Source organism: Schistocerca gregaria, chromosome 3 (genome assembly GCF_023897955.1).
Source record: "Schistocerca gregaria isolate iqSchGreg1 chromosome 3, iqSchGreg1.2, whole genome shotgun sequence".
NCBI classification, from domain to species: Eukaryota; Metazoa; Arthropoda; class Insecta; order Orthoptera; family Acrididae; genus Schistocerca; species Schistocerca gregaria.
In genome coordinates this window covers 264,186,972-264,199,698 of record NC_064922.1, presented here as the reverse complement: position 1 = coordinate 264,199,698, position 12,727 = coordinate 264,186,972, and the positions used below count along the sequence as shown (strand labels likewise).

Here is a 12,727-nt window from a genome sequence, read left to right as displayed (position 1 = left end):
TGACAGTGGTTACCAACTGGATAACGCGTGGAATCCCGTCATCTCCGAAATTTGCTCGAGACGAAGACGCCGGGAGACTTCAATAGCTGCGGCCAGCGACAACACCGACGGCAGCTGAGTCTTGCAGTTCCGCCATCGAGGGCGCTGTCGCTGGGCGGTGTGGTCCTTCTGTCTCCACGGCTTCAACGCATTTGCGGAAGTACCATCAGCGCACTATATAGGACGGCGCGGAGAACGTCTTCGTGTGCTCCAAGTGGGTTGAAAGTGTGTTGTTGTGGAGTGTTTTTAATACTGTGGCCGACTTTTAACCTGTGCGTGTGCCTTCAGTGTCTTCTTTGTGTTTTAAGAATCGCCAACTGTGTTTTCTAGCTTCATGTCGACTTTTTTAATTGTCCCCCCATGGACGTCTCCATGTCAGTGTATTTTTACCTCCATTATCTCCCCTTACTCTGTTTTATGTTCTCGTTTTTATCGCCTCATATATGTAACATTTTATTCTTGTCTTAGTCGTCATGTTACTCGGCTGAAGAGCGGCGGTTTGTGCCGCTGACAGTTCTCCCCTGCCCATATGGGGCAGGGGAATGAAATCGCAATAAAGAAACAAATGTCTTTGTCAGTCCTCGTTAGGCTCTCCTGAAGATGGCTGGCAGTTGTCCAACCGAAATATCGTGCAATTAAGTTTGCGACAAGGCTGCAATCCCGAAATCTCTATGAACATGTCCATAGAAAGACAGTCTTCTTTTCTTCATTCTGGTGCTGATATTTTCAAATCGTTGGTAATGTTCTTGATTTGATCTTAGGTAGAATGTAAATAAATTAGATATTTTTCTGGGCCCAAGAATCTAAGGAATTTCCTTTCTTTCTTTTCCAAGTCTGAAAGTCCCTTCCTGGCTATTGTCCCAGATGCATATAAACATTCAGGTTTGACGACTGTGCTGTGGTGCTAGAATTTGGCCTGTAATGAGAGTGATTTAAATTTGTATGTGTTCTGACACAATTTGAATGCTATTTCAAGTTTTCTTGCCCGTTATTCAGTTGCTGCCTTTTCATTGTTGTTTGGAGTCAAAATCTCTCCCAGGTACTTTGTAAGAAATTTGTTGCTAGCGCACTCGAGCAGATGTAATTTCTATGGATTGCTCACGCGCTGCCTGCGATATGTAAGCTATAAGAGAATCTCAGACCAGAGAGCAGTGTTGTCAGCAGTAGGAACTATATGTCAGTAGGAGTAAGAAGTTGCTAGGAGTCGTGTGTATCGAGTTGGCTGCACAGGTCGTGTGGAGCGATGGCGGTGCCTGAGCGTTGTAGTGTAAGGTAAAAGCAGCCTCGCGCATATGTTCTATTGTAATATCAAGTCCCATGTAAATGTTTTTAAAAAATCTCTTAATAATAATCTTTCTTATAAAAAAATGAACTTTTGACAATCATTCGTCTCCACTTAAAGAATTTACTAGTTTCTCCAATCCATGGTCATCCCGATTATTGTAAAGAAAAATCAGTTGTTTCCGTTTATATATGACAAATCTATCGGCCAGCATTGCACTGGGCTGTGCCAGAAAAATTTCTTATAGGAGCAGATATATATGCGTTATCCGGCGACCTTATTGAGGTAAGAATTTTCAATTTATGCAGTTTGATCTTTCAGCGGCATGACGCAGCACTGCTGACGTCCAAACTCACCAGTTTAGATTCACAGTCACATAATTATTGAAAGGTTATATATGAGCCACATTTTAATAGGATGTTAGTCACATTGTATTAATGGTAGGTTACGGAATTTTTTATTGGGAGGTTACGCTGAATGTGAATGTTATATAATTTTTTTTTAAATGTTGGGAGGTTACACTCGTCGACAACCGGCCAGGTTCGTATTTTGTGAATTTCTGAGAATTAGTCAGTTCTATATCTGCTCTTATTTACTTAATGTTAAATGTAGTTTGCATCTGGGGCAACGCATTTACTAACTTGTCACTCTTTCTTTCACAGATAAATGGCAATTTATTACTCTTTGTTGTTATTGTGTTTGTTCCATTTTTGCTTTGCTTTGCTTGATTTTGTGCTTAACTTTGATTTGTGAAAATGCCGCGAATAACTGCTAACCGTAAATCGCGATGTGCAATGAATGGAAAAGCCGACTCGAATAATTTGACCGATAATACTAGCGACTCTCAGTGTAATAGTGATAATCCTCTAATTACAGGTAATCAGTGCGTTCCGATCACTAGTAATGATTTTAATCCTAATGATGAGCAAACAAATTCAATTGTGACCACAGTAAATTTAACAATTGATGACGAGGCACGTACCGTTACAATTGTCGGTGTAGAGTTTGACACGCCTGATTTGCAAAATTTACATAGCGAACAGACACATGTTTCTAACGAAGGTGAACAAATTACTAAAAGTAAATCAGATTTATTTGATTCCGGTGTAGTGAGCAACAGTGCACATCCAATTGGGAAACATTTTCAAGAATCAGAGAATGACCAAATGGTTACACAAAAAGTGACAAATGCAGATAAACCATCACACAGCCCAGTGGAATGCTGGTCCATAGATTTGTCATGTGTAAAAGGAAACAACTGATTTTTCTTTACGATAATAGGGATGACCATGGATTGGAGAAACTAGTAAATTCTTTAAATGGAGATGAATGATTATTATTAAGAGATTTTTTAAAAAACATTTACATGGGACTTGATATTACAATAGAACATATGCGCGAGGCTGCTTTTACCTTATACTTCAACGCACAGGCACCGCCATCGCTCCACACGACCTGTGCAGCCAACTCGATACACACGACTCCTAGCAACTTCTTACTCCTACTGACATACAGTTCCTACTGCTGACAACACTGCTCTCTGGTCTGAGATTCTCTTATAGCTTACATATCGCAGGCAGCGCGTGAGCAATCCATCGAAATTACATCTGCTCGAGTGTGCTAGCAACAAATTCCTTAATCACGGACCTCTTACAACTTGAACTTCTGAAATCTTTTGATGTCACCATGCTTGGTCCTCATTGTCCAGACTGGATCAGTGGCATTTATCTTCATATGTTGTGTCTTCACAAAAGATATTTGCAATCCTGCTTTCACTGCTGTTTCCTTCAGGAATTTGCAGATTCTCTGCAAAAAACACTATATCATCTGCTAACGCGAGGCATTCAAATGTAAGCCCAGACTGTTTGCGGCGTAGCCTGATTCCATTTCGAAAGTTGAACTGACTCATTTGTTTTCGCCATTCCCTGATAACTTTTCTAAAACACAGTTTAACAAGATCGGAGACAGACTGTCTCCTTGTCTCAAACCTATTTTGATTTCAAAGGGCTCTGACAGTTCTACTAAAAATTTAATTTGTGATCAGGTGTTTGTTAGAGTTTGCTGAATAAGCCTCTTTGTCTTATCATCTATTCCAAATTCTTTGCCGGACGGGGTGGCCGAGCGGTTCTACGCGCTACAGTCTGGAACCTCACGACCGCTACGGTCGCAGGTTCGAATCCTGCCTCGGGCATGGTTGTGTGTGATGTCCTTAGGTTAGTTAGGTTTAAGTAGTTCTAAGTTCTAGGGGACTGATGACCTCAAAAGATAAGTCCCATAGTGCTCAGAGCCATTTGAACCATTTTGAACCAAATTCTTTCAACACTTCTATTAAGGTCGCAGAAAATACCAATTATTATTTTAATAATTGTGAAGTTTAGTGAGTGAACATGCAAATGTAGTAGAGCAACTTTTCTGAAATCCAAACTATGATTTACTAGGGATATTATCCTTTATTGTTGGCTCTATTCTAGAACACATCACCTTCTCAGAAATTTTGGAAAATGATGTTAGTGGTTATTCAGATCGGTATTTCTACGTGTTCCCACGCCCATTTATCGTGAAATCTCAAACCAGTGTTATGCAATGTGACTTTGATTTCAGCAGAAAGGAAAAACGAAGCGGTGGAGGAGAAGAAGCTGGAGGTGACAGATAAGGAGACTCCGCTGGAGAAAGACAAGGACGTGGAGAGGCAGCCGGACGGCACCGCCTCCCGCAGGCGTCGCACCAGCACCGTGTGCTCTGTCGATGTTGACCCAGACATCGACTCGCACTCCGTGTACGGCTGGGAGACGCCCGCCACCTCGCACAAGGCCTTCGGCTCAACACTCAGCGTCAGTGAGTACACTCCCTATCTTCCTCAGTGGTAACCTTCATCGAGCTATTGCCGTACTAAATTTAAATCACTTTTTTTTTCTTTATTGTATTTTACCTCCATACAAAGGTGGGCCGGCAGCGGCGTACAGATGCCGCTCCTCGGCCAACAGAAAAAACATATAGCGAATATGGAGATATAGAAACAGAAATACATGAATGTTAGAAACAGAAGACACAGACAAGAATAGTGGTGAAGACGTTCGTCAAAAAGCACTGGTTTCAGAAACAAGGTCCACAGTGCGCACATACAAAAGTAATCAGTATGACACTCGAACAAAGGAGCACACCGAAGATAACACTGACGCACAGAAACGAAGAAAACACCGTTGCACTAAACATTGGTGACGATTTTTGGCACAGAAAACACTGAAAACTCTTGATGAGATTGTGGGGGGGGGGGGGCTGCCACTTGTTGTAGGGGACAGGAAGGAGGTGGGAAGGAGGGGAGAAGAAGCCAGTGGGAGAGAAAAAGGGAGAAGGGAGGAGAGAGGGTAGGGTGAAGTGTGGAAGCCCGGGGAAGGGGAGGGGGGAAGAAGTGGGAAAAATGGGAGAGGGGAGGGGGGGGAAGAAAGGGTGGTGAGAAAGAAGAGAGAGGGAGCCCTGGAGCAAAAGGGGGAAGGGGAAGAGGAAGGGAAGGATTATGTCAGGTAGGAATAGTATATGGAAGGAAAGAGGACATCAGCAGCGAGGGGGAGTTGGCGGAAGCCACCTTGGGCAAGGGTATTGAGAGTGCGAGGATGGAGAGCAGTTGGGATGCAATGGTACAGGCGCAGGAGTGTGGTGTGGTGGGAGAGGATGGGAGAGGCAAGGAGGGATCAAGCTTGCAGAAGTTATATCACTCTTCTGCCTTTGGCTGTAGTTGTACATTGCCCCCACAGAGCTGCAAGACCCTATACATTACTACTGCTGCTGCCAGAACACATTAGGCACGGTGTTCTTTTATTCGCGCAATTCTGGTGTCCCTTGCTTATTATAAAACCAGTAACACCAACCCCCCACCTCGATTCCTTGGGCAACCACAGAACAAAATATTAGAACAACAAGGCCGGTGTTATGGCATGGAGAAAACGACAGTGGCGCTCTAAGTGGCGTGGCAGTGAAGTTGGAATACGAGAAAAATGGCGCAAAAATCTGCGTTGTTGCTTCTCGAAATACGAGTACTGGATGATAACATTTTTCATTTGTACTTTACGAGTGAGTCCTGTAGTCAGTATTTGCAAAATTCTATTCCAATTTCGATCTTGTGGCTGTGATAAAATGAAAATTTTGTTCCTGATTATGATCATCTTTGAATTGCAACGTAAATACGTTGCTCGCATTCTGATTAATTTTGGACTTCATCCATAATGCTGGGTGGGGCAAATGATTCCATATTTGCTTTTGTTTTATATAATACAGAACCTGCTATCGTTGCGTGATGACCAGAGGCCTTATGTGTATCTGCCGAGATCAATCCAATATTCATTAAGATACCACCAGATCACGAAGTAAAGCTGTCACCAACCAGAACGTTACGATACTGCAGTTCCTGTGTTATTCAAAAATACACTCCTGGAAATTGAAATAAGAACACCGTGAATTCATTGTCCCAGGAAGGGGAAACTTTATTGACACATTCCTGGGGTCAGATACATCACATGATCACACTGACAGAACCACAGGCACATAGACACAGGCAACAGAGCATGCACAATGTCGGCACTAGTACAGTGTATATCCACCTTTCGCAGCAATGCAGGCTGCTATTCTCCCATGGAGACGATCGTAGAGATGCTGGATGTAGTCCTGTGGAACGGCTTGCCATGCCATTTCCACCTGGCGCCTCAATTGGACCAGCGTTCGTGCTGGACGTGCAGACCGCGTGAGACGACGCTTCATCCAGTCCAAAACATGCTCAATGGGGGACAGATCCGGAGATCTTTCTGGCCAGGGTAGTTGACTTACACCTTCTAGAGCACGTTGGGTGGCTCGGGATACATGCGGACGTGCATTGTCCTGTTGTAACAGCAAGTTCCCTGGCCGGTTTAGGAATGGTAGAACGATGGGTTCGATGACGGTTTGGATGTACCGTGCACTATTCAGTGTCCCCTCGACGATCACCAGAGGTGTACGGCCAGTGTAGGAGATCGCTCCCCACACCATGAAGCCGGGTGTTGGCCCTGTGTGCCTCGGTCGTAAGCAGTCCTGATTGTGGCGCTCACCTGCACGGCGCCAAACACGCATACGACCATCATTGGCACCAAGGCAGAAGCGACTCTCATCGCTGAAGACGACACGTCTCCATTCGTCCCTCCATTCACGCCTTCGCGACACCACTGGAGGCGGGCTGCACGATGTTGGGGCGTGAGCGGAAGACGGCCTAACGGTGTGCGGGACCGTAGCCCAGCTTCATGGAGACGGTTGCGAATGGTCCTCGCCGATACCCCAGGAGCAACAGTGTCCCTAATTTGCTGGGAAGTGGCGGTGCGGTCCCCTACGGCACTGCTTAGGATCCTACGGTCTTGGCGTGCATCCGTGCGTCGCTGCGGTCCGGTCCCAGGTCGACGGGCACGTGCACCTTCCGCCGACCACTGGCGACAACATCGATGTACTGTGGAGACCTCACGCCCCACGTGTTGAGCAATTCGGCGGTACGTCCACCCGGCCTCCCGCATGCCCACTATACGCCCTCGCTCAAAGTCCGTCAACTGCACATACGGTTCACGTCCACTCTGTCGCGGCATGCTACCAGTGTTAAAGACTGCGATGGAGCTCCGTATGCCACGGCAAACTGGCTGACACTGACGGCGGCGGTGCACAAATGCTGCGCAGCTAGCGCCATTCGACGGCCAACACCGCGGTTCCTGGTGTGTCCGCTGTGCCGTGCGTGTGATCATCGCTTGTACAGCCCTCTCGCAGTGTCCGGAGCAAGTATGGTGGGTCTGACACACCGGTGTCAATGTGTTCTTTTTTCTATTTCCAGGAGTGTATGATGCAAAGTTCCTTCGTAATGAGCGAAATGTATTTGCAGTTGCGAATATGGGCAATTTTGTGCTGGATTGGGACTTGAACCCGGATTTTCCCCCTACAGCGAGCGGTCTCCATACAAATTTTTTTCTTTTTTTTATCAAAATTTAAGCAGCATCGGGATGTGAACTCTTGACTGAAGGCGTTTTTATTATGAATTAAACACGAACCCCCCTTTCTTTTAATTGGTGCGACGGTGTGTTCTTTTACATTTGTGTGGAGAACCTAACAAAAAGAAATAAAACAAACTAATAGCCACCCCTTCGGGGCACCACCACTTGTGTCCCCGCCAAACAAAAATTAACCCTTACCTCTTCAGGCATTGCCATTCTAACTATACGTAACCACCCCATACCTAATATGTGAAGAAACTCTACTATACGGGACTAACATGTGTGTGCCAACCCACAAAAACACGATGAAAGTAAGTCGGGGAAGGGTATTTCTAGTAGGGTGCGAAAGGTTTATTTTTTTCGTTATGTACAATATGGACATATAGATATCAATTAAACACCATCGAATATAGTGAACATAAATAACATGAAAATAAAGCTACCACTTCGTAGTCAGGCTTTCCAGCAACTGAGCCTACTGATAAAGACAGTTCAATGTATGATCGTTTGCACTTTGTTCTGACCTTACCTACCACTACCTGGAACATTCCAACTACATGGCATGCTATGAAAGGCATCCCATAGGTAGTTTGCGAAGCATCGTAGATGTCTGATATGTCCGCCAATAGTTTCTTGCTAATAGAGCCAGAAGTCAAGTAAATTCTGGTGTCCATCACGACAGAGGTAATGGACCGCATGTCCACGTATTCAAGTGACGGGGTTGGTCCGAGTGTTGGGGTAAAATGTCTCATCAGGAAACAATAACGTGTGTTGAGATATATGCTCCGTCGTAACTCGGAAGAGATAAGCCAGCATCTAGGTGCCAAACCGGCTCCGCCTCTCCACAGCTGTGGCGGTGCTCTTCAGAATCTACTGTATTACACCCCACACAATTGGGAGATTCTGCCATGTGGATATTGTAGAAGCATCCTTGTGTCACCAGCTTCCCATTAACGGCTACGTACTATTGGAAAACAACATCGGAATCAAGCAGGGTATCGAGACCATTAGGCTATCCGAGCACGACTCTCGGCCACATCCAGACTTCCATATGTCCTCAATCATGCGTCAACAACCTGCACTCGTGCATTCATTATGTATATTTTCGAGCACTGGAGATATTTTATTAGAAAGTCGCTCTTCCGTTGTCGGTGGATAAATATGATATTGCGTGCATGTCAGAAGGACGTCGTATTTCTGAACAATATAGGTACTGGACGTAAGACGCGCTCGGGTACCTTAATTGTAAGGCTACTGCTCGCAATAAGCGGAAATTCTGAGTTCGAGTCCCTGTCCGGCACAGATTTTCATTGTCGTTATTCCAGTCTATAGCTGATGGTTGTCCATATTCGCAACTGCGAATACATTTAATGTAATCTGAAAGTTAGTTTGTCTATTGGAGGTGGTATACCGTTGCATTCTTCCGACGTTTGAACTGACTTCCCAACTTAGTTTTGTTTCAAGCTGAACCACCTCCAGTAACTGGCCGCAGAGAAGACCAACTTCTTTTTCAAGAGCTGGAATCTATAACAAATACAAGATTGGTCTTGCTACTACGAGACATGTTCTCTGTTGGGGTGTTTCACTTTTTTCTGAGCTTTTTGTAGCTTATCTTGTCTGAGTTTCTTAATAGCAGCAATTTTATGAGAATGCAGGCTTTTCGGTGAATCTCGATGATAAAATCTTCTCGGGTTGACAGGTGAGTCAGAGCGTCGTTTTCTGGCAACGTTTCAGCAAGTTTCTAACTTGTGATCTTCGTCTGAAGATGGTAAGTGAGAAACTTGCTGAAACGTTGCCGGAGAACGACGTTCCGACTCGGCTGTCAATTGCAATTATTGAAAAACTACAGTCCTATATAATTTCGTTGTCGTCATACAAGACCCAACCGAGGCCTGAAAGTTTCTTCCTGCAGTGTTTCTTACGAGGGAACGAAGTTTCCATTTTCTATGAAATTGAATGATCGTATGGTATTATTAACAAGTTCATGCAATGAAGGCTTTCACGACTGGATGTTTCAGCTGCCGAGAATTCTTCCGGGTTGTATGGCTGTGGCCCATGGAACTCTTCTTTCACTGACGTTTCTTCCAAAGCTGCGTTGGACATCTTCGGAGGTGTTCCTGGTTGTGCTGAGTCTACGATCGCCAATTTTTACATGGAAAAATTCTAACAATTAAATCTGGAAAAAGCGAATAAGAAACCGTGTCGATGGTATCGATACGTGGATGATACCTTTGCGGTTTAGTCACGTGGCAAAAAGCTTTAGAGAAATTCTTTTGTTATTTAAATAGTATAAAATCTAAAATCCACTTTACCATGGAAATGGAGAAAGACAATGCAATATCCTTCTTGGATGTCTTCTTTATGAGACAGACTGATGGCAGCTTGAAACATAGTCTTTCGGAAGGTTACACATACCGACAGGTACTTGCATAAGAATTCCAATCATCAACAACAACAGAAAAGAGGTGTGATTAAAAGTCCAGTGGACAGAGCTAAAAGGAAAATAAAAGTCTTTGCCCACTAGGGAAAACAGACAAGTTAGCTCTTCAGTCGGGTGATCATGTAGTGAAATTTTCGGAAACTGAAGTTTTTGTATACCGTGGGTCTGCTCCTGTAAACTGAAAGGTTGGCCGAATGTAGGAAGTGAGTAGGAGCAGGAAAAACGTAAATCACGTTTGCACTGCGTGTAAAATTATAGACGTTTACTATAGGCAAAAAAACTTAATAAATGGTTACATAACTTTGCAATGATTGGTGCGAAGTCGTAGACCCGTCGTAAGTAGAGCAAAGTCTCAAGCTGAAGCGCAGTGTCCCGGCCGACTGCTCTTGATCAGATGGGCTGAATCCGGAGCGACGCTCCTAAAGCTCCACAGCGCCCGCTAGAGGGCGCTGTCGTCAGTGTCTCGTAGTACCAACTTACGAACTTACACCTACGCCGTGGCATCGTTGCTTTCGATACCACAGAAGTTTATGTACTATGACGAACTATTATCCAAGGCTGTAGAGAGAAGCCATCGAAATATATAAACATGGGGATAATTTTAACAGGAAAGATGAAGCTATGAATCTCAGCGATATATAGACAGTGGCGCTACAGAATCGATGAGAACTTTTCATCTTTGACGTACAATGATCGATAGTTATATTTTATCCTTGACAAGGTTTATCTCTGCTGTCACGTGAAATCCAGACCACTCCCACTTTCCACAGTATTTAGTCCGTTCTTCGACGTCCGATTAGTCGGCAACACCCAGCACAACCAGGAGCACCTCCGAAGATGTCAAACGTAGCTTTGGACGAAACGTCAGGGATATAAGAGTTCCACGGACAACGGCCATATAACCCATAGGAATTCTCCGCAGCTATTAACTAGTGTTCATCGGAAACCTAGTTCAAGTCTTTCTATTTGACGCCACATCGGCGTCTCGCACTTCGCCGAAGATGAAATGAATGTCTGTGTTGTTATCGGCGTGCTTCCGATTTCCACGAATCCTTTTTACTGTATGCTATATAGTCATCGCATGATCTTCAGCAAAACCTATGTACTCCTTCTTTCGTATCTTCGTTGTTATGTTCATTAAACTATTTAATTTCACAAAGTAATATAATAGATATAGACTCTGTGACAAAAAAAAGGCTCGCCATGAAGGAATTATCCGAATGGGAAGGAAATCGCAGGTGTGATGTACATCTAGAATGGTACAAATGGCTCTGAGCACTATGGAACTTAGCATCTGGGGTCATGAGTCCCCTAGAACTTAGAACTACTTAAACCTAACTAACCTAAGGACATCATACACATCTATGCCCGAGGCAAGATTCGAACCTGCGACCGTAACAGTCGCGCGGTTCCGGACTACAGCGCCTAGAACCGCATGGCCACCGCGGCCGGCGTACATGTAGAGACTAAATTATAATTTTGCCGCGCGGGATAGCCTCGGGGTCTGAGGCGCCTTGCCACGGTATGGGAGGCTCCTCCCGTCGGAGGTTCGAGTCCTCCCTCGGGCGTATGTGTGTGTGTTGTCCTTAACGTAAGTTAGTTTTAGTTAGATTAAATAGCGTGTAAACCTAAGGACCAATGACCTCAGCTGTTTGGTCCCATAAGAACTTACCACAAGTTTCCAGAATTACCAGTTTCAGAAAAATTCGGATGGTTTAATATAGAGGAGGAGCTTCACAGATCGCACAATTCAATGACGCGTTGGTCCACCTCTGGTCTTTGTCCAAGCAGTTATTCGGCTTTCTGTTAACTGACGGAATTGTTGGATGTCCTCCTGAGGGACATCGTGCCAAATTCAGTCCAATCGGCACGTTTGACGGTTGGAGAGCAATGTTCATAATCCTCCAAACGCTCTCAATCCAGGAGAGATCCCGAGAGCTTGCTGGCCTAGGTAGGGTCTGACATGTGTGAGCGGGCTTTATCGTCCTGAAATGTCAGCTCAAGGTGGCTTGCCATGAAGGACGACAAAACGGGATTTAGACTATCGTCGACGTACCGCTGGATATAAGGCTATCGCGGATGACAACCAAAGGGGTCCTGCTATGAAAGGGAATGCCACTCTAGACCATCACTTCTGATTATTGGGCCATACGGCGGCTAACAGTCACGTTGGTGACCCATCACTGTCTGGAGCGTCTACAGAAGGTCTTCGCTTGTCATCGGGTCTCAGTTCGAAGCGGAACTCAATACTAGACACAATTCTACTCTGTTCAATGAGATTCCTGGCTGACGACGTGTCTGGAGACGCCCGGGACAGATGTGAAACACCAACCTGACTGTCGCCCGGCATAAGGTTCCTGATCGTGAACTCTGCGTTCACCTCGAAAGAATGACTGGCAGTTTTTACCAATTCGCCTGGAAACCGGAGAAAATGTCTTCGGATCCAAATCAGGACACATCATTAACACCAACATGAGCCTCTACATACAACTGGATGCACCCTGTGCTCTTCATGGCATCTGGAAGGACTCATTCCACATCTGGGATGCTGAATCTTCCCAGTATACAATGCACAGTGGACTTCTTTCATAGACAGATCCTTAGGATGCCCCATTACGCGTCTAACATTGGAGATCCCACCCTCTGTGAATGACCGAATCTTGCACACTGAGACTCTTCCTCTAACACAGGACTGCGTCTATCTTAGGAGCTTTATGAGACACAGATAGCATCCGAAATGTTTGTCAGACGAACCACAGAGGCTTTTCGACCGCTGCCTGCCTACCCTGAAACGGCCTCCCGCTTCTCCACGAGTGAAGGGTTAACTTTAGTGCGGGCAGTAATCGGGACGATCACAGTAGTGGACCGATCGGGGGACAATTGACACATGCTGGACGCTCATTGGAACTCCACGCCTGGCCTCGCACAGTGGTCCCCATCGGTAACAGCCACAAGTTGTGCGACTTAAGCAAG

At 45.2% G+C, this 12,727-nt stretch overlaps 1 protein-coding gene across 2 annotated transcripts in view; it reads left to right on the top strand.

The window, feature by feature from the left end:
* LOC126354142 (uncharacterized) overlaps positions 1 to 12,727 on the top strand; it is a 285,667-nt gene that overhangs the window by 238,362 nt on the left and 34,578 nt on the right. Inside the window, exon 7 of one of the 2 annotated variants that reach the window (XM_050003553.1) lies at positions 3,926 to 4,156. In XM_050003553.1, the coding sequence (XP_049859510.1) occupies positions 3,926 to 4,156 (231 nt within the window). Of the gene's footprint in view, positions 1 to 3,922; positions 4,157 to 12,727 lie in introns of both variants that reach the window. The other variant, XM_050003551.1, reaches the window with a different exon arrangement.